The sequence below is a fragment of the Xiphophorus hellerii genome, chromosome 22 (genome assembly GCF_003331165.1).
Source record: "Xiphophorus hellerii strain 12219 chromosome 22, Xiphophorus_hellerii-4.1, whole genome shotgun sequence".
Classification (NCBI taxonomy): domain Eukaryota; kingdom Metazoa; phylum Chordata; class Actinopteri; order Cyprinodontiformes; family Poeciliidae; genus Xiphophorus; species Xiphophorus hellerii.
Genome location: NC_045693.1, coordinates 12,278,560 through 12,298,701, shown reverse-complemented (window position 1 = coordinate 12,298,701; position 20,142 = coordinate 12,278,560). Strand labels below are relative to the sequence as shown.

At 34.9% G+C, this 20,142-nt stretch overlaps 1 protein-coding gene across 6 annotated transcripts in view; it reads right to left on the bottom strand.

Annotated features, from left to right (window-relative positions):
* wdr27 (WD repeat domain 27) overlaps positions 1-18,875 on the bottom strand; it is a 36,647-nt gene extending 17,772 nt beyond the window's left edge. For 2 of the 6 annotated variants that reach the window (XM_032553998.1, XM_032553999.1), the window contains exons 1-21: positions 18,596-18,875; positions 18,318-18,459; positions 17,974-18,098; positions 17,503-17,616; positions 17,374-17,425; positions 16,544-16,614; positions 16,347-16,461; positions 15,822-15,924; positions 14,325-14,416; positions 13,373-13,437; positions 13,099-13,214; positions 12,552-12,625; positions 9,040-9,109; positions 8,760-8,828; positions 8,576-8,679; positions 7,722-7,811; positions 7,001-7,122; positions 5,237-5,370; positions 4,539-4,633; positions 3,542-3,663; positions 20-117 (exon numbers count right to left, since the gene is read on the bottom strand). In XM_032553998.1, coding sequence (XP_032409889.1) covers positions 20-117; positions 3,542-3,663; positions 4,539-4,633; positions 5,237-5,370; positions 7,001-7,122; positions 7,722-7,811; positions 8,576-8,679; positions 8,760-8,828; positions 9,040-9,109; positions 12,552-12,625; positions 13,099-13,214; positions 13,373-13,437; positions 14,325-14,416; positions 15,822-15,924; positions 16,347-16,461; positions 16,544-16,614; positions 17,374-17,425; positions 17,503-17,616; positions 17,974-18,098; positions 18,318-18,459; positions 18,596-18,733 — 2,111 coding nt within the window. In that variant the 5' untranslated portion in view covers positions 18,734-18,875. Of the gene's footprint in view, positions 1-19; positions 118-1,025; positions 1,303-3,541; positions 3,664-4,538; positions 4,634-5,236; positions 5,371-7,000; positions 7,123-7,721; positions 7,812-8,575; positions 8,680-8,759; positions 8,829-9,039; positions 9,110-12,551; positions 12,626-13,098; positions 13,215-13,372; positions 13,438-14,324; positions 14,417-15,821; positions 15,925-16,346; positions 16,462-16,543; positions 16,615-17,373; positions 17,426-17,502; positions 17,617-17,973; positions 18,099-18,317; positions 18,460-18,595 lie in introns of those variants that run through there. The other 4 variants (XM_032554003.1, XM_032554002.1, XM_032554000.1 and 1 more) reach the window with 4 other exon arrangements.
* Positions 18,876-20,142: the final 1,267 nt, after the last annotated feature.

The window sequence follows — 20,142 nt, the reverse complement described above, 5'->3', positions numbered from 1 at the left end:
AAAACATATTTATACAAACCTCATTGTGCGAAGGTCCCACATCTTCACACCATCTGTAACTGCACTGGTGAGGAATAGGTTGTATGACTCTGGAGCTTGTGAGGTGAATGTGGATCCCTTTAAAATATGCAAAACAAAAAAAGAATAAAACAAAAGATGTTCAATAAAATAACTTTTAGTAAAAGAACAAACAAAACTTCTACATCCATATTGAATGTTTAAATAGAACAAAATGTTTCGGATTATTGTACAAATGTCAGAGAGCAAGGAGTAACTTTCAAAGGCTGACTTTATTAAGGGGAAAAAATGACCCAAATCAGCTTGATTTCTGTGTGCAAGAGAAAATAACTCCTGGACCTAGTACTTAGTTGTGCTATTATTGGCAACAACTGCCAATGAAGCATTTTTTCATTTTTTTAAATAAAAAGTGCTGCCACCCAATCTGGATCTGAGTATTCTTGAAACAACAAACAGACAAGCAAAGGGTTATTGTTGGATGATATGGAGTAATGAGGTGTTTTATGTTAAATTGATCTGGGTCAATGGGGGCTTTGTAAGTAATGAATAGGATTTTTAACTGAATTCTGAGATTAACATGTAGCAGGTGGAGAAAAGCCAACACAGGAGAAATTTCCTATGAGTACGCCCCACAGCACACTGCTTGTACACACATCTATTGAGTTACGTCTGTCTTTTATCCAACTACAAACAAACTTCTTGGTTAAATGAAAATAATTTTAGACTTAAATCTGACAGGATGAATGATTTGGGGCTTTACTTTATGTGCAGAATAAAAAAGTAATGAAAGCAAAATTTGTGTAAAATATGTTCAGCATAATTTCCCAAACTTTAGGTATACCACTGAAATAGGCTCCAACAAAAACATAGTTTCCACTCCATATCTACAAATAAATTACATTCATAACTTCCAAACCAAGTTATCAGATGATAAAGTTAGACATGTGAGCAAGGGAGAGAAAGAGAGTGCTGCTGTGGGGGTGTTATTTGTTTAGTTTTCCATTAAGAGTGTGAGAACAGGAGTTCAAGACGGCCTTTCCAGTTTTCCGAGAAGTCCTCTGGTCTGATGAGTTCCAGGTGAATTTTGCAGAGAAGTGACGGAAATTTCAATTTCTGATGTCTGGACTGCTCGGGGACGACAAAGCAGAAGTGGAGGGAGATATGATGTTATGTATGCAGTGTCCAGCCAGTTGCAATCCCTCTGATCCATGGCTACTAACCCCAAACTATCCAAAGGCCCCCAGGCTCTAGTCAAAAGAAGTCCTCATTGATGCAATAGCCAAGCTGAAACAACAAATTAGACCATTCCCATAGAGTATTGCACACAAAAGATGTGATGACAAAGAACATGCACATCTGGGCCAAAGAAATATTGTCAGCTGTGCAAGAGTGAACTGAAGCTGAATGGGTTAATCCATGCCAATAGTGGGAGTGTATGTAGCTAATCCAGACTGTCCAGAGCGTCAAGCATGTAGAGAAAACTATACAAAAGTTACTTCAATCAAGGTTCACTGAGCACAGCCTCTGTCACAAACAAGTTACATAAAAAGCTTGGATGGACCTTTATTTTTAGCTTTTTTTAAAGAAACATGTTGGAATATTGTTTGCAAGCACTATGATATTTATACATTACACTGCAAAATTAAAGCTGCAGTAGGCAACTTTTACCAAAGAAATATGTCTTTTATATATTTCTTAAAACAGTCACTATGTTGTGACAGTATAACATGAGAGATAATCTGTGAAAAAATCCCTCAGTCCTACTGTCATCTCCAGAAATACACCTCTCTCAGTCTGAAACAACCTATCAGAGCCAGGAGGAAAGTCTTAGTGCTGTCAATCATGCTCATGTACACTCTGCTTAAGATTCCCAGTATGCTGCAGGTGTGCTAGCCCAGCACACCTGCTATGTTTGAAAAGCCCAGCCAAAATCTATCCCTAAATCCAATTAAAAATCTGGTGCAAGAGTTGAAAATGGTTGTTCATAAACATTCACCATCCAATACCAAACCTTATGCTACTCAGCAATGCAGTCTTTAGATAAGACTAGTTCCAGCAAAAGATGGTTCTATAATGTATTAAGTTTGCATGCTACACTGTTTGGAATTTTATTTGTAAACACTAAAATGTCTACAGATACAGGGGAAAGCAAATGGATATGCGCAAAATCTGCTTGTCAAACTGGGTCCACATAAGTCTTAGACAGTCAGGAAGGAATAAGGATATATAATGGAACAGCCTTGTGAAACGGCTTTTCTCCAAAGTCATCAACTCCAGCCTGACTGTCCTCCTGCTGTCACAGATGAAAGTATTAATCCCGATACAGCCGTAACTTACATTCAAGGTGAATTATACTAATGAATTTGCATCATGTCATGGAAACTTTTGGTTAACCACAGGATTTTTTATTGATGACCTTTTATTTTCATACCACAAACTAACACTTTTATTTCCTCAAAGACCATCTGTACCTTACGTAACACACATAAAAAAGTAGTCCTTGATGTCTTATGTAACCCTGTGACATCTGCCAAATAACCGACCCTTCAGGAGTAAGATGGAAGATAGGGCTCACACTGCTTATAGATGCCAAATCAAGCAAATTCTTTGCTCTGTGGGTTTGATCCACAAATAATTTAGTCTGTGGGTAAAGTGATGAAATGTCTCAGTCTCAATCCATTCGCAAAGGATTTAGGTTTTCTATAAGATTTAATAAAACTATGAATTTGAAACCCCCTACAAAGTACATGTAAAAAGAAATATCAAAAAAGCTTACAGCATGGATCTTTATATGTATGTTAACTAAAATGTAATTAACAAAAAAAAACATAGATTTTATTAGCGCTATTACAAAAATGGCCAAAAAAAGTGCACAAACTCCTGTTGGACAACAATCAGCATGCCAAACCATAGTTAATGTGGCATTTATCCTGTCAAAGTCAACAACTCCCAAAAAATTGTTTGAAAGAAAAAATAAACGACAATAGGTATAATCTAGTTGCAAAAGTGTGTGCAGCTTTAAACTAATACTTAGTTCTTTAATTAAGTTTCAGCATCTGTCTACTTTGGTAGTAGTCTATCAGCCTCACTGAGCTTGACAATATTTGCTCACGGAAGCTTGCACAGGATCTCCAGATGTATCAGGTTGTGACACCAGGTTGATTATTCTACAAATGTACCACCAAATTTAGTTCTGGACATTTGTTAGGTCATTTAAAAATGCATTTTCCTCTTCTTTAGATGATTTGGATTTGTGCTTTGACTTAACTTTTCCATTTCCTACTAGAACAGCTGGACAAGAGAACGTTTTTTGAAACTTATAAACAAATCTGGGACTTAAACCAGCAACATACTCAAAGAATTTGGAAGGAAACCATACTTAACCAGCCATTTCATTGCCTACATTATTTTTGCAAAGATAATCAGTGCCGAACTTGCTTTACCAGAAATTATTAATTTTCCATACATCTTGTACATAGAATATTTTCAGTGCTATTATTCTGTCACATTTAAAATGCTTCACCTTGTTCTGTGTGATGCAGTGGATAGCTCTGCTGTGGGCGTCAGGCAGCACAGAGCCAACTGCACCTTTGTTCATGTCCAGAACTTGAATGGACCGATCTGAACAACTCACCAGAACAATGTCTGAATAAAAAAAAAGCTGTTAAGAATTATTTGATTTAATGTTATCAAGGGTCTTATCAGTGGATAACCAGTTTTATTCATACACTGAAAGTATATTGTGAAGATGTTTTACTTAAAAGTTCCTATTCTGCATTCATTTTCCTAAGGCTTTTATTTTACTACTTTTAAAACATTAACATACTGACAAAAAAAAAAACATGACACAAAACAATTTCACTAAACTACTTTTTAGGTTGTATGTGTTTCACACTAAATATCCATCCATCCATCCATCTGTTGTCTATCCTCGTTTATCCTTGCAGGGTCACCATGGTGCCTATTTCCAGCAGTCTTTGGCAAGAGGCGGCATACAAACTGGACAAGACTCTAGTCCATGGCAGAGAGGAATTGAACAATTTTGTTTTGTAATTTCACATCATATTGTTTTAATTGTGTGAAAAATGTGAAAAATCCCCCAAATTTCCCCCCAAAGTTCTTAAGAAAAAACATGTTTTGATGCTATCACTATACATGCATTTTTATTTGGAGTTCATTTGAGAAAGCACTGTGATATAAAATAGCTTCTGACAGGAACAAACCCATTCCAACTCAAATTCTGTGGAGTGAGTTACTGGAGTGAGTAAATGTGCTGTAAAGACTAACAGTGGACTGGAACGCAGACATTCCTGAAAAAAATCTAAGGACACCTAAATACTAAAATCTGCAGTGGAAGCCCTTAAGCTATGTGCAAAGTCTTTATGAGATTGTTGTGGTTTACATGGAAATAGTCAGACCAGATTCTCTGAGGAAAGCGTGTAGACTCACTCAGCCAGCACCAACGTGATATTACCTTTCCACTTCCTGATGCCAGAGCTATAAAACCCTAAAAAGGATACCTGAGAGGAAATCATTGACTGCAGAAAGGGCTGTGATGTCCGAGGCTGATGGCGTTAAGCAACTTGCCAGTTTGATGATGCTCCGCTGCTTATATCTAAGAAAATAATATAATTTTTAGTCAAGTTGATGAAAAAAAAAATAATAATATCATGACCTTATTCTTAAAGGTCGTAGTCAAATACAGTCATAGGACATAATTTATTTATTATTATTTTATGCTGTCCATCATTCTGTTGTATGTGCTTCCAGACACGTCCTGACAGTTTGCAGTGAGCACCTGAGCAGTTTTGTCTTAATGTGTCAGCACAGCAGTGTCTGCGGTAGAACTAAAAATGCCGAGCTTCTCCTGCAATAAAGCCTGGCTCCTAAAGAGGTTGTAAAAACCTTTAAACCTTTAAGAGGTTGTTTAAAACCTGGTAGACAGAGGATGGTAAAAACCATCTTCTGTCTACCAGAATATTTGCCATTATTTGTTAACAATACTGTGATTAAGTACAGTTACATTACTAAGGCAACATAGCTATTAATGGTGACGTAAAAATAAAGCGATACATTGTTTTCTTTACCAATAAAAATCTAGGAAGTGGTATATGTATTGAACAACTTAATAATAATAATAATAATAATAATAATAATACAATTGAAAACTTTTACAAGTCACCGTATGTGTTTACACAGTATAAAACATAGTAATTACCTTTTTACATCATCGCGGGTGAGGTCCACATTATACAGGTACAAGTATATAGAAGGTCCAGATGTTAGGACTAGAAATTTGTCAAGATAATAAAACTGAGCACCTCTAATGGGTTTGGAGAACATAGTGTCACCCTAATGGAAAGATAAATAAAGATGTAAGACAGATAAATATCACACCAATATCTTCACTTGGATATTAAATAGTATATTAATCAAATAACAAGAGCCCTAACAAAAACTTTTTTTTTCTTGAATGGTAGATATTTCACGGTAAGTGTTGGTTTTTACAGTTACTGTTATCGTATTTGTATTGCTTCTTTTTATTTCTGGTTAGGTTGTACAGCAATTTGGTCAACTTTGCTGTTTTTAAAGAACTTTATAAATAAAGCTGGAATAAAATGGAATCTTTAATACAGAAAATTAAGCAAAACATAAAAGAGAGAAAGTCTGACATCTACTGCATATAAAAGGAGAACTTCATTTTTCTTTTGTAGTCTTACCTAATCTTTTAATAAAATATCTGTTCTTAAATTGAAACAAGCAAAACTTTTAAATGTGATACAAATCAGGACATACTTTATGGGTATTATAACAATAGATTCTGATCAAACTGGCTTCAATATTATACTAATGGACAACTAAAATGTATTGTCAGTTTGGATCCCAGGCACAGTTTTAAACCCACCTTTCAGGTTTTGGTTTTCTCAGAAACAAGAGGGGAAGTCCACTTTCCCTCTACTTAAACACTTCAGATCAATATATGTCATATTTAAATATGACATATAATTGTTTTCCAATAAAGCATTTTTATGAAAATATCGGTATAAACTACACTATGACATCTTCCTCAGGGACACTTTTTTCACTATGTGCTAATTTTCACTGTCATTTACAATGTGCTGTAACTAATTTGACACATTTTTAAAGCCTAGTAACTAACATTACCACGTATTACATGTTGTAGTCAATCCAGTACATTTCTTTTTTGTTAAACTACGGAAATGTAGATCTGTCTCACATCAGCATTCTCCTTTCCTCTGTGAAAAAACTTCCATTTGTTCCCAAGATGTCTTATAATCTACATTCGCTACATACAAAACATTCGCATGGCTTGTCAGTGTTTCTCAATTCCAGTATTCAAGTACCCCTGCCCTGCATATTTTAGGTGTGTTTCTGTTCCAGAACACCTGATACAAATGATTGCATAATCTCATCTCCATGCCGTTAAGTTCTGCAGAAGCCTGTTAATTACCCACTTATTCAAGTCAGGTGTGTGGGAGAAGAGAAGAACCTAAAACATGTAGGGCAGTTGTTCAGAACTGAGAAACCCTGGCATAGATTAAGCCAAGTTTTGATAGAGATTCACAGAGCGACGCACACTAAGGGTACTTAGCATCAGACATGGGAAAACCTCTGGGAGAACAAAGTCCTTCCTAATTTTACTTAAAAATACAAATAGAATTTGGATTCATCTAAATCATCAACCCCTGGTTGTATGTTCAGTGTCATGTCAAAAGTTGAATGTCTGCCCCAGTCTGATCCATCCATCAGATTTTTTTATTTGACTAAAATAATTTTGCATTGCTTTTACAGCATGACAGTGACATATCACATTACATATTTTATATACTAGTGTTTTAATTACAAAAACAACTAACAAAAAAGATTATGTGATGTTTCAATAGGGCTCAAGTGAGTAAAGCTTAAGATTCTGAAAGTTTGCAAGTGATGTGTATTAAATACAAGTTTGTTTGTTTATTACCAAGATAATGGCAGGCTCCGAGGTGGATTTGGTCCAGATCCGTAATGATAGATCTTCTGCTGCACTCAGCCACCATTGTCTGCAGAGGCTCCAGCTCACACTGGTCACTGGCTTGTCATGACCTACATTCAAAACCCAAGTCTCAAATGAACCTGGTAAATCAGTGTACAGTCACAACTTTCCTTTATGGAACTATTCAGGCAGAGAGACAGGCTGAAGAGAGAAGGTTCATGCTGACCTACATGTCACCTCAACTTCTGTCCTTTATCTCTGCTGCCTTCTTGTGGACATTTTCCTTCAAAATTGAAGCTGTAGTCTACTAAATAAATCGGATAGTGAATGTTCTGTCTAACTGTCAGTCATAACTTAGCTGCAAAACCACCAAATGTGAAGTAAAGCAACACATTTTAATTACATGTAACATCTTCAGAGCTATATTTGTTCAATAAGGAAGCATACTTTTTTATTTAAGGATAAAGTAGGCCTTTTTGCATTGGTTAAGTATTAGATACTTTTCATTTAATCAATAACTATTTAAAGTGCTAATTGCTTAATAGATAACAGCAATAACTTTATTTCAAAATAATTTAATCTATTGCTGTTATCAAAGGTAACAGTTAAAAATGGCACACAAATCCACTTCCAGAAAGAAAACATTACAATGAGTGTGAAGGTTAAAAACAGCAAAGAAGAAAATAACCGTTCTTGGATCATGTCTCACCTATGTATGCAGTTGGACTACCAGTAAGGCAGGAGTTGTACAATAATACTGAGCGGTCGCCAAGACCACACAGGATTTTTTTTCCATCACCTGAGAAATACAATGAACCACAGATTTATTTTAGAGGTATTTTTGGATCAGTTATTTTCAAACTAAGAGTTCAGTCTGGAAAAAGTCTCATTATTTTAAATCCTAGCTTTGTTGTTGTCATAGTGGAGCTTTATTAAATACTATATTTCATAAATGATTAGCTCATGTGTTTGCACCCTTTCAGTGGAGAATGGACAAAGAAAAGCATAGTTTACTTCTTAAGATGTAAAATCTACTTTAATCTAGATAAAAATTCAGCAATAAAGTTTAAATTTTAAGTCATGTTTGTATTATTAATAATTTTATAGGTATTGTCACAGAAAGGTAAATGAAACTATACACTACAATGGTCAAATTTTAAGCACCTCATACCTGCTTCATTACTTCCCAGGAGCCATCAAACAAGCTTTGATTTTAAGTAAATACTCATTGAAAAATCTTTGTGAATCAAGCGTTAGATAATGAAAGGACAGTTTGAAATTTTAATAAAGAAAGTTAGTATAAGATGATCCCCATTTTTGCACTCTGGAGTAGGTCACTAGACTTTATTTAGTTATACAAAATACAACACAACAAACTATAATTTTATGACAATACAGGTCAAATAAATGAGAATACCTGAAAAATACAGCTAAGTATTCAAATAAAAAACAAAAAATCAGACCCCAGAAAAAAAAGGACATTAACGCATCACAATGTTCTTGCGACTTGTCTTTTGGCATAAGTAAATGTCTTGTCAAAATTAGCTGTCATCAGTAACTCACCTGAATACTGAAGGCATGAGACTTGTTTGTTGGCAATGTTAAGAGCAGTATGTGGTTCAGTTGGTGCTGCACTGTCCTCTGGGTAGTTGCTATGGAGTAAGCCCCTAAGTGACAAAAACATGTTTTGTAGCTTATGTGACACATACACATACGCACAGTAAAAACAGTAGAGTACACTGCTTACAAATGTTTCATTGACTTTTTAGGTGATGTTTTCTTCTGAGCATTGGTTTGTGCTGAAAACATAGTCATTCTGAAATAGAGAAATAAAGAGAAATATAACCAATCAAGCAACGACTCAATTATTCAATTAATCATACTTTATTTTCAGGGCCCTAATCACAACACTATTTGTTTCATCACAATATATTTCAGCTGTAATTTTTAACAGGTTTCTTAGACCATCAATAGTGTATAAAAGATATGTCACGCAATAACCAGTGCACTGAGATACCTTATCATACCTTGGGGTGGTGTTGTATCCAGATGACTTCACTTTTGAGTGAAAAACTAGCGGCTTTTCCTTTATTCCTCCTTTGAAAAAAAAAAAAAAAAACATCTCAGATGAGATACAGACTGACAAACAGGGCTAATTATTGTACATTTTATACTTTACAAGTGTTTTCACAGAAAACCTATGAAGTTATGTAAACTTTATGTATAAAGACATAATCGTATTTAACAAACAAGGAAATAAAGAATAATTTTATTTTATCTATGGGCTAAATTCATTGTAATTTGAATGGTTAAAAGAACATGCTAGCAAAACATTCAAAAGAGGAGCAAGATCAAAGAAAGAGCGATATACTTAAAATCAACATACTGGTAGATTCAATGGACAGTGGATATTCTGTCTACAGGTAAGGGTGAGAGATTGGCTACAAAAACATTTTCATAACCTATTCTTTCCAAGCATTGACGGCAGGCACCACCATGAGATTTTGGTTTTTGCATGTTACAGCCAAAAGTCATTGATCCTAATTTGTCAGTGTTTCAGAGTTCCAGCTAATTGATGCTGATAGGAACAGATGGAGTTTAAGATCCATAATTTCCTGGAACCCTTTTCTCTCACATTCTCACTCTCTTTCTGCTCTCCTAGCTCCTTCTTCTTGAACCAGCCATGAATTTTATTTTTTTGCTAAATAAATCACATTTTAAGTAGGATTATCTTTGGCTGATTAAAAAGTGATGTGCTGAGATAATTAAGTATAAAGGGAAAACAAAAAAGAAGAAATTGGCATGGTAAAATAAGTATTTACATATTCAATAGATACGTTTTTATTGTTAAAAATGTTTTATCCAGTATTAATATTTGGCAAAGAGCAAAATCTTTCAAAAAGAAATGAGCTAGTACTTTTTTCACTTGTTAGAATCTGGAATGCCAATATTTGATAGGCTGTACCTACTGAAATGACTTGAACTTAAATACTTTTTTCAAAGAAACATTTTAAAAGAAAATCTCTGCACAGTTCTGTAGTATATTGACGAAAAATGCTTACAGCCATTTCTTTACGACCACAGGATTAGGTGAATTTGTGAAAAAAAGGCAGAACATTTCTTCCTTAACTTGTTATTCTACAGCAGGTTTCCTGGATTATACAAGAAAGAGGTGAGTCAGAAGCACTGGATGATCTCACAGTGCTCCAAGCATTAAGAGAACAGCCACAACCTGTGGGATGTTTTATGCTCCTCATTGTTCCTTGTCAATGCCTTTATTATATTAGAATGAGCTCACTTTTTCCACAGCTGTTAAAATATGTGAGGATTACTAAAAACCTTTCTTCTTGCAAATGCATGCAACAAAGACAGTCAATTAAATTGAAACCATCACACTTAGAACAGTAAGAATAAATATGAACAAGTATTTTATATAATGTCAGCACATAATTCACCTTTTACAAGAAGATTATTCACCTGATTAGGGATGCAGGGCATCACATTAACAGGTACTCATCTTACATTTGAAATTTAAACTTCAATTTAGCCTCTTTTGGTATGTCATGCTTCAAAAAAATGTTTTTGATGCCTTTGTCCATTGTTGTTTCTGCATAATCCTGATTAATTTTTACTTCAGTTATATCAATTTTCATTTGAAAAAAACTTTTACACCATTTTTGTGAATAAAATAAATTTTATTTTACCAACCAGGCTTTTAAATGGTATCACCACAGACCCTCAAAAGTTTAAAACTCAAAGATCACCTTAACAGACTTAACAAGGCACCTCTTTTAAGGTTGCAATTCTATCTACTCTGTTGTGTTTCAAAAAAGAAGCTTTTGATCCAAAATCTTGTGAGGAAAAAAAGTAACCTTTTCAGACTAAAGACTGCCTGGCAATGCAACTCCTTGGAATCGCTGAACAACTCCACTGACCCCCTACTGATATAAAATGGCCATTTAGCTTTATAAGGCAATAAAATTCACATAATTTAAGCTGACATCTCATTAGAAGCCATTTAAAGCCTTGTGAGAGTCTCAGACAAATTTCCAAGTGGTTACATCTAAAAGAAATTATAGCAGATTGTGATGTAACTTGATTACGACTTTTATTATGTCATATCTAGAGAAAAAAACAAAAGCAATAATCATTAGTAGAACTAAAGCGGTAACACCGAAAAACAGCAAGTTTACTCTGTTTAAGGATTATATTGTTAAATATGGTCTTTCATAATGTATCCAAAATCTAATGTTTAAAAATGTTTAAAAGATCATTTAAAGGCTGGAAAAATAAAAATCCATTACAGATAGTAACTGAAACTAACCTTTTCATAACAGGCTCTGTATGAATGTGTACATGCACATTTAAACCATGTACTCATGATAATAAAGCTTTCTATCTATCAGTCTGACTGTCTGTCTAGTTGCCTGTCTCAAGGTAGTTAGAGGAGACTGTTAAATGTGTGTGAGAGGCTATCTATGGTAATTCACGTACAAGTCCAATGATAAATTCGAAACAAAAGGAAACATGATTTACATCTGAAAGTGTAATGTACTTTGCAAAAGTTTGCTCAGCAAGATTATCATAAAATACACAAACGGTTTTGGTTATAATGCGATAAAATGTTAAAAAGAACAGTTGTAGCGCACTGAACTTGATTTGGGAAACTTCTGGTCATATTTTACAATTTTGGCTGTGAGAATTTGCAAAGTTTTACAACATATTACAAATTAGACCTTTAGTTTAGCCTACTGTCCTCAGTGAACACTTAATATTGTAAATCACAAAAAAAGTAATGACAGATCATTAAAATTGTGCTAGAAAGTCGCTCATCCTGGTTTTTCATAGTATGAAATGAGATATAGCCCCTAAATCTGCACTAACAGCTCTTTTGAAAGAGCTCCTTCAGATCTGTGCCAGACGTACGATGAAAAAACCTTTTCCTTTCCAGGAGTCTCAGGGGTTTATGGCGTAATTTGTCTGCAATTTTGCAAATACCTTTAAGAATATGGAGATTCATGGGGAAGAATGGCAGCCTGTAAACTTTTGTGGGCTGTTTTTTTGTTGTTTTTTTTTTTTTTGCTCTGATGTTGTAGTCACACAGCACTTCTCAATTATACATAAAATCCCCTACATAGTCGTACATTGGCAAATCCCTCCACTCCAGCTGTGGAGAATCCAGCTTGGACTGGCTTTCTCAGCATAAACTCTCTGAAGAACATATAAGCCTCAACACACGCAGACACATAGCTTCAGTGTTCCAATCAGATGACATACAGAAAAATACAACAAAAACAGGAATGGTACAATGAAACTTAGATCTGAACTGAAGAGAATGCAATGAAGGCCTCATTAACACAAGAAGCAGAACCACATTCATCCATTATATACAGTATGTGTATAGATAATGGAAATGTTTTCAGAAGCTCTTGGCTTAGCTAATCAGAACTAAGTATGAAAACTATTTCAGAGAAACTTAAAAAAAAAAAAAACTAAAAGAAAGAGAAACAAGTGTTCAAACATTAAACCTACAACAAACCTTTCTTTTTCGGATGGCTGGGTTCCTTCCTCTTTAACTCTGCATTTAGAGGGGATTCCAGCAGTGGAGGAGAACTGGAAACAAGGAAGGAGGGGAGACAGGAGCACGGAGTTACTGGAAACAGTGGAGTACAGCATTTTTCCATCGTTATGGATTATTAGTCGCTCTAATTTACAGTACCGTGATATTGCTGACTCATAAGAAACCAGATGGCTGCAATGGTTAGATATAATATGGAAATGTCAGGGTGAGAGGAACCTTTAGAAAGGAGGTGAACCAATAAATACGGCTTATTCTTGTGTCATGGAGTACTGCTGCTTAGGTCAGACTTCCACAATCCTAGAACATGTACTGTAGTGATGCCAAACATGGAAGAACTAACATTTCACACACATTTAACTGTCTCCTCAATAGCAGGTAGGTAGGTAGGTAGGTAGGTAGGTAGGTAGGTAGGTAGGTAGGTAGGTAGGTAGGTAGGTAGGTAGGTAGGTAGGTAGGTAGGTAGGTAGGAAGGAGGGTAAATGTTTACTTTTAACTCGTGGCTTACCTTGGAAAAACAGAAAACCCTGAACCACCTTCTTCTCTTGTCCTGCGTAGGTTACTCAAACACAACTCCAGCAAGACCACACATGGAGTAAACAAAGAGCTCACTAGAACGATCATCTGAGTAGTAAAAAAAAAAATCTTTCAGTAACAATCAAATTTAAAAAGTAATTTTTTTAAATTACTTTAACTATACATTCTAGTAAAGTCTCTTGTGACTATGTACGGTCTGATAGAAACTTTACATTGTTTAGCAACATTGTTTTGAAATTACTCACAGATTTATCAGATCCTACACAGATTGACCATGATCCAGCCATGGTCATGTTCAGGGTGGGATTATCTATAAAAAAAAACATCATTTCATATATTTTCAAACCATCACTTGGTTAACTTTGCTACAAGCTACTTCTGGCAGTTCTGAATGTGTAGGTGTAATTAAACTGTCTTAACAAAGCAGTAGTTCTAATGGATTTTATAAAAAGTACCAATACAAGACTTTTCCAAATACCACCGAACTGACTGAGATTTTAAAACAGGGATACCATATATCGTGCATGTTAGTTTGCTATGTCATGCAATAACAATGAACAGGGAAAAAAAAAGAAAACATGTTTTCTTGCCCATTAAATAATTTATGGTCAATCAGAGGTTGGTTCCTTACCAACACCAATCTCAATGTCCAAAAGGGTTGCCTTTTATATTAAGCCTGGCAAAATCGACAACTGTGGATATTTGTAATTCATTAAAGTAGTCAAACACAAACTATTGTACGAGATCTTTTGTCAAATATGTTCTTAAAGTGCTTGAAACTAAACAAATTTGATAAGTGCATAACAGTACTGCTAGCAGTCCACTAAGCCTTTTCATTTGCAAGTCCCACTGTATTGTATTGAATAGAAATAGCAACAGCATTCTTTCGAGGATGTGACAATGAGCAAAAGAGCAATGCTACTAAACAATGTGTCTCTTTAGGTATTGTTGCTCAGTTTCATTTGTTTATGTTTACCTTGGAAATAACTGTGCCTTTTTTTTTCTGAGGGCTACTAAAAAAAACCACAAACCACCACTGGTACATGTACAGTAGTTTGAAAGCCATAGCTCTGAATGTGCTTAACCTTTTTGCTATAATTCTGTGTTGTATTTTAAAATCCGGTATTCATTGCCATATTTCTGAAAAAAAATAAAATAAAATAAAAACCTGGAGAAATGAAACCCCCAGCAGCCTACCTTTGAAATACAGCACCATTAGGAGTTCTGAGGTAGCAAGCTCCACCACATACAGACCATTGGAGCTTCCTACACAAAACCAGCTGTTGTCTCTGCAGGAGCCCACACAGAAGCATATGGAAAACCACTGTTACGCAATTTTCCGTAAAAACTTTTTTTTTTTTTCATTTTAGTTGGGAATGACAACGAAACCGCATAGTAAAGAAAAACTCATTGCACTGACAAAGTGACAAGACAGAACCACCACAAGACTATACATTCTAGTAAAGTCTCTTGTGACTACATACGGTCTAGTCTAGACAGTGTACACCCAGGAAGATGGAAAGCCTCTCAGAGCAGAAAGAGTCTTTATTTTATCCTATTTCGACCACATGCTAAGTTTACAATATTGTGGGCAATTACATTTTAGTATACCATTATGTGGAAGCTCACTATGTGCTCTATTACATAGTGGGATAATTGCAGCTATTATGAGTGGAATTTTCATACATAAATTTGTTAATTACACCAATTAATTTGCTTCAAAAGTATATGTTTTATTTATGGAGGAAAACAGACACATTCCCTGATACAAGGGCAAACTAAATAAGCATAGGTGCTAAGTCAGATGTTCAGGCAACAAAAAAGCCTTGTGTTGATTCTGATGACATCTTTCATTATAAATATAGTATAGTTATTTTAACCATTTAACAAATACAAAAAGTCCTGTAATGGAGCTGAAACGCGAGGTATAAAGCAGTTAACGGATCCAACTGCATACATGTCATTTTATATATCTAACCAAAGAAAAGAAAACACTTCTGTTTGTTTAAGGTCACCATAAAAAAGCCAGTAACACAGCAGCCGGATAGAGACATAAAGCTACAGAGAAGGATTTTACAGTTATGCTTCTGTTTATATTAAAAGTAAAGATGGTGAACTGCTGCTGCGGGATTATATGCTTTTCTAACAGGAATGAGGTATTAATGTCAATTCCATTCCTATGGGCTACAAAATATGGAGTTATGTCTTTTTAAGTGTCTACATTCTGTCACAGCTCACTGCAATAGTTTATGCTGTGTGACTGAGGCCTGATGTGATGTATTTCTCTGGGTGTGCACACAATGTAATAAGCCCCGTAAGACCTGGCATTGGACTTTGTACTTTTTCATACCTCTTCAACAAGAAAAGCAGACAACACACTGAGAGCTTAATAAAATTAAGACCTTATCATCAACATTTCCATTTATCTGTGAACTTCCTAACAAAAATCGCAATAATGGTGGATAGAATTTGGTAATTATCACTACTTACATGCTTATGACTTTTAGAAATTCTGTACAATACACTGTACTGACTGAGTGTGAAAATGCAACAATTTTGCTATGCTTATCCAGACATGGAAAAACTAAATATCATCAGGCAAATATCATTTTCCAGATCATCGAGAACATGACGGTACCGTTAGCATATTGCTCAAATATATGCAACTACTCCAGCTGCACTGTCTTTACTTACATTTCTTGACCAAACTGGATTTCTGCAAATGAGCCACATGAAGCCATTTGGATGACAGGCTTTGAGATCTCCACTTTATTAGCAACCAATTGTTCAGCAACATCTGGAAATACATAAAAAGAGCCAAATTGTTGAAATTCTCTTGCTCAAAAAAAGTTACATACACCTCTCAAAATGACATCCATCCATCCAGCCTTCGCCAGATCACAAGACGGTTCTGGACCAGGCAACTAAACTCTTATGTTCTCCTACACAATTCTGCAAGGATAAAGATCTAGTCCATTGTCCCCAAGCCAGAATGAAAACCACAATGAATTCAAGTTTAGACAATTGATTTGAACATTGTTTCCAATTATTGAGTAGGCTTTCCCAGGAAATTTACGGTTTGATCCCTCTACAGTTGGTTCCTTTCCTAAAACTTTGGGAATACCACCCCGGCCTACCACTTCACACACTGACTAACACAAGATCCCTAAAGCAAAAAACTGCTGAAGACCCTCTTCCTCTAGTAAGTGGTTGTATTACCTTGTGGCTGGCTCAGAGTGTCCTGGCGCATTTCATATCTTTTTTCCATCTTTTGAAGGTCCATTTTTTTCACAAGATGGCATTTGTAGTCATCATCAAAAGAAAAGCACCACATCTAAAACAAACGGGAATTTTCATATTTGGAATTTTCAATCTTCATATTTGGGTAGCCAGCATAATTCTTCTCAGACACTAACTTGTCCATCAGTTGAGCCGGTAATAAGCTGCTCTTCCTCCTCCAAGAACAGCACGCTGAGCAGAGGAGACCCTAAAAGGTTAAAGAATTGTTTATTTTCAATTATTTTGAAATGCTTTGATACAGTACTTCTAAGACAAAGATAACCAGAGTAAGTACAACATATATTTTTGTTACAACAATTTCTTTGAGTCAGAGGAAAAAACTATCCAAACCAACCAAGCCCTATGTGAAAAAGATAAGATAGTAATAAGATAATACTTTATTTTTTATCTTAATAAAGATAAAAGGTCTTTATTAAGATAGCATAGTACTGCTTGGAACAAACAAGCAGTACTATAAAAACAGCATAGTCCCTAATAAAAATTAAAATCAATAAATAAAGCATTAAGAATAAACATAAAAAGTAATCATCCCCTGAGCCTCATTGTCAGCAATAACTGCTATTAAGCATGTCTGATAACTGGTAATGAGTTTTTTAAAATCACTGTGCAAGAATTTCATCCCACAAGTATTTTTAGAATGTGTTTACTTCAGCCATATTGGAGGGTTGAACAGCTTGCTTCACATCATGTCACAGAATTGCAATAGAATTTAAGTCATACTTTAATAAATAGGTTCCCCATTTTAATTCAATTGCTCAAATAAAATAACAACCTTGTAACTTACAGTCAACTGAACAATGAGTCAAAATTATAAAAATGATTTCTATTCATACCATACAATTTTTTCAATATGGACAGAAATATGTGATAAAATATTATGTAAGTATAAATATTATATTATATACTAATATAATATAATATTATATTATATAGAAATGTATGTTACCTCCAAGGACAAAGGATTGGTAGAAAACAGCTCCAGTTTTTAAATCCCAAACCTGAAAAAAAAAAAAAATCAGGTAAAGAAATCTTTAAGAAACGGTACATGTAGTCATGCTTATATACACATAAACACCTTAAAAGTCCGATCCTCTGAGGTGCTGACAAGAATATTTGTGTTCCATGGACAGAACTCTGCAGATGTTAAAAATCCAAGGTGGCCATTTAATGTGAAAATCACTTCCTGTCTCTGATGTAGGAGACAACAGCAAAAATCAGATTTGAAGCAACAATATGCAGTTTTTAACAGTCAGATGTAAAGAGCAATTGTATACCAGCGACATTCAACACATGGGACATTTGTCTTTTAAATAGAGATACGAGTGTCTGTGACTATTTGTTACAGTAGTTATAAAACTAAAAATACATTAATTCAGAGTAAATTGAGCAAGATATGCATGGGACATAATTGTAACATGAGTTATGTAAGAAAATTAGGCACCTTAAAATTTGTAGAGGCGCTTGTGCTCTTCTTGACACATAGCTATTCATGTTGAATAGTTTATTAATTACTATTAAAATATTATTTGTGTCCACACTGATGTACCTTTGAATTGAGGACATAAATAGTTGTTCCTGAGCATACAGCTACCAGTTCATCATCGGAGCAGAATGAGAGATGCACAACATTCCCCAGTAAAGTACCAATCACTGTTCCAGCAGCAAGTTTACCTGCACACAAACTTATTTCGTTTATTTAAACTGAAAATTAAGGAAGTCCAAGACCGCAAGAGACACAGAAGAAACAAATATGGCTGTATAAACTACTAAACAGATTTGTGAAAGAACAGAATATTTTTGTGAAAAATTGATAGGCTAGCATTACAAAAGCTGCAAGAAAATATGACAGAACTGCACTGCAGACATTTATGTACACAGAACTACTTTTACCTTCTTCTTGTCTTTTCTGACATGCCTGAATATCCCAAATTATAATATACTCAGAAGAGGCAGAACATAAGGTAACAGGACTGCTTCTTTTTCCGAAAGTCATGGCACTGATGTCACCATGGTGGCCTGTTAGTAGCAGTGGCTGTAAAGAAGAATACAAGATTTTTATAAACATATATAAACTGCATCCATAACATTTATGTTCTAAGTCACAGTCGTTTAACTGAGTTGTTTGAGTTAAATTCCTCTTGCACATAATAAACGAAATGTGAACAAACCTTTCGTTGTGTCTCCTTATTGCTGTAAATGAGCACATTCTTGCCCTGGTGAGGTATACCACAGTAACAGTCACAGCATGCGAGCTGTTGGTGTGACAGGAGTACATCACACGTAAAACTCAACTTTTCCTTAATCATTTCAGCCTCGCTCTTGTTGTGTTTCAGAGATGTATTTTTCGGTTAAAGTCATTCAAAAATAAGATGGCATTTTTGTTGGGTAGCGGTTTTGAGAGTACGAAGAGACATTGAGCGTTGCTAAGACACGCTTCCGCCACGAAAGATCGTCTAGGTAAGAAAATATTTACCTACGTCAGGCGGACGTCCTTGTGGATTGATTATTTCGTTTTCTTCAAACTATAAATTTTTTATCATTTTATAAGGGCACTTACGTGCTGTTTATAACGTAGTCCACTATAATAATTTATTTTGCTCATGCATTATACTTTATATTAAACTTGTTTGAAAATACTGTCAAAGTGATACATCTTTTAATCACACCTATACTTGTACTTCCTTGTTTGACCACAAGATGGCATCAACTGTTTATTGTTTACTTTGTAGATTTATATAAGAGATCAGTGGCTGCGAGCGGTCAACAATCAACGAACTCTGTTTGCTACTGTTCCCCACAAAATAAAAAAAATAAAAAATATATATATATATATATTGAAAATGTCTCTATATAAATAACTTTTGTAGTTGGTTGTTGTTTACTTACTGTATGAAAACGTACACTACTTTGGCTAAATACCTATTTAGAAATGTTTTGAGATTTTTCATTTCGCTTGTCTCAGACAAATAACTTTGTATAATGATGCTGCAAAAAAAATGCACATTTCCGTAGCTTAAAAGACATCGGAGGACACGCTCCTAAGTAGATCATCCTGTTTGAAATGGCTAAAGGGCTAAATAAGCTCGGATAGAGAGAGGGGTACTGGGAAGCGTAGTTCATGTAGAAGCAGGCGGATATGACGCATGTATTGTGTAGCCGGTGTCGGGCCAGCCGGTGTTGTGCTGAAAAAAGTACTCATGACAAACTAAGCACTTCATCGTCGTCCGCTATGCAGTGAGTGGAAAGTTATTTTTGGAAAAAAAAACGCACGCGGTGTTTTTTATTGTTAAACTTTACTTTAAGATAAAAATTGAAAAGAGAAAGAACAATATGTAGTAAAGAAAATGCAGTATCATGATCTCGGACTCTCGCCATGCCTCCAGCCTGCAGTCGGAAGCACTTTCCCACGCTTTTAGATTAAAATATTGTTAATATATCAATTAATTATTTATCGCCGTACACGTGTACATAGAAGTCAACAGTGTAAACAATGTAGGAAATATATAAAATGTAAACATAAACATGGTGATATTTCAATTATTTACAATAATATTCAATTACATTTACATATACATACACATATAACCACCATATAATTAGTGCATGTGAGCGTTCAGGGTGTTAATTGCTTTTGGAAATGTAATTTATAGAGGCAAACTGATATTACAGGTCTTGCACATTCTGGCATTATGAATGAAGTGTATTTTTATTCATA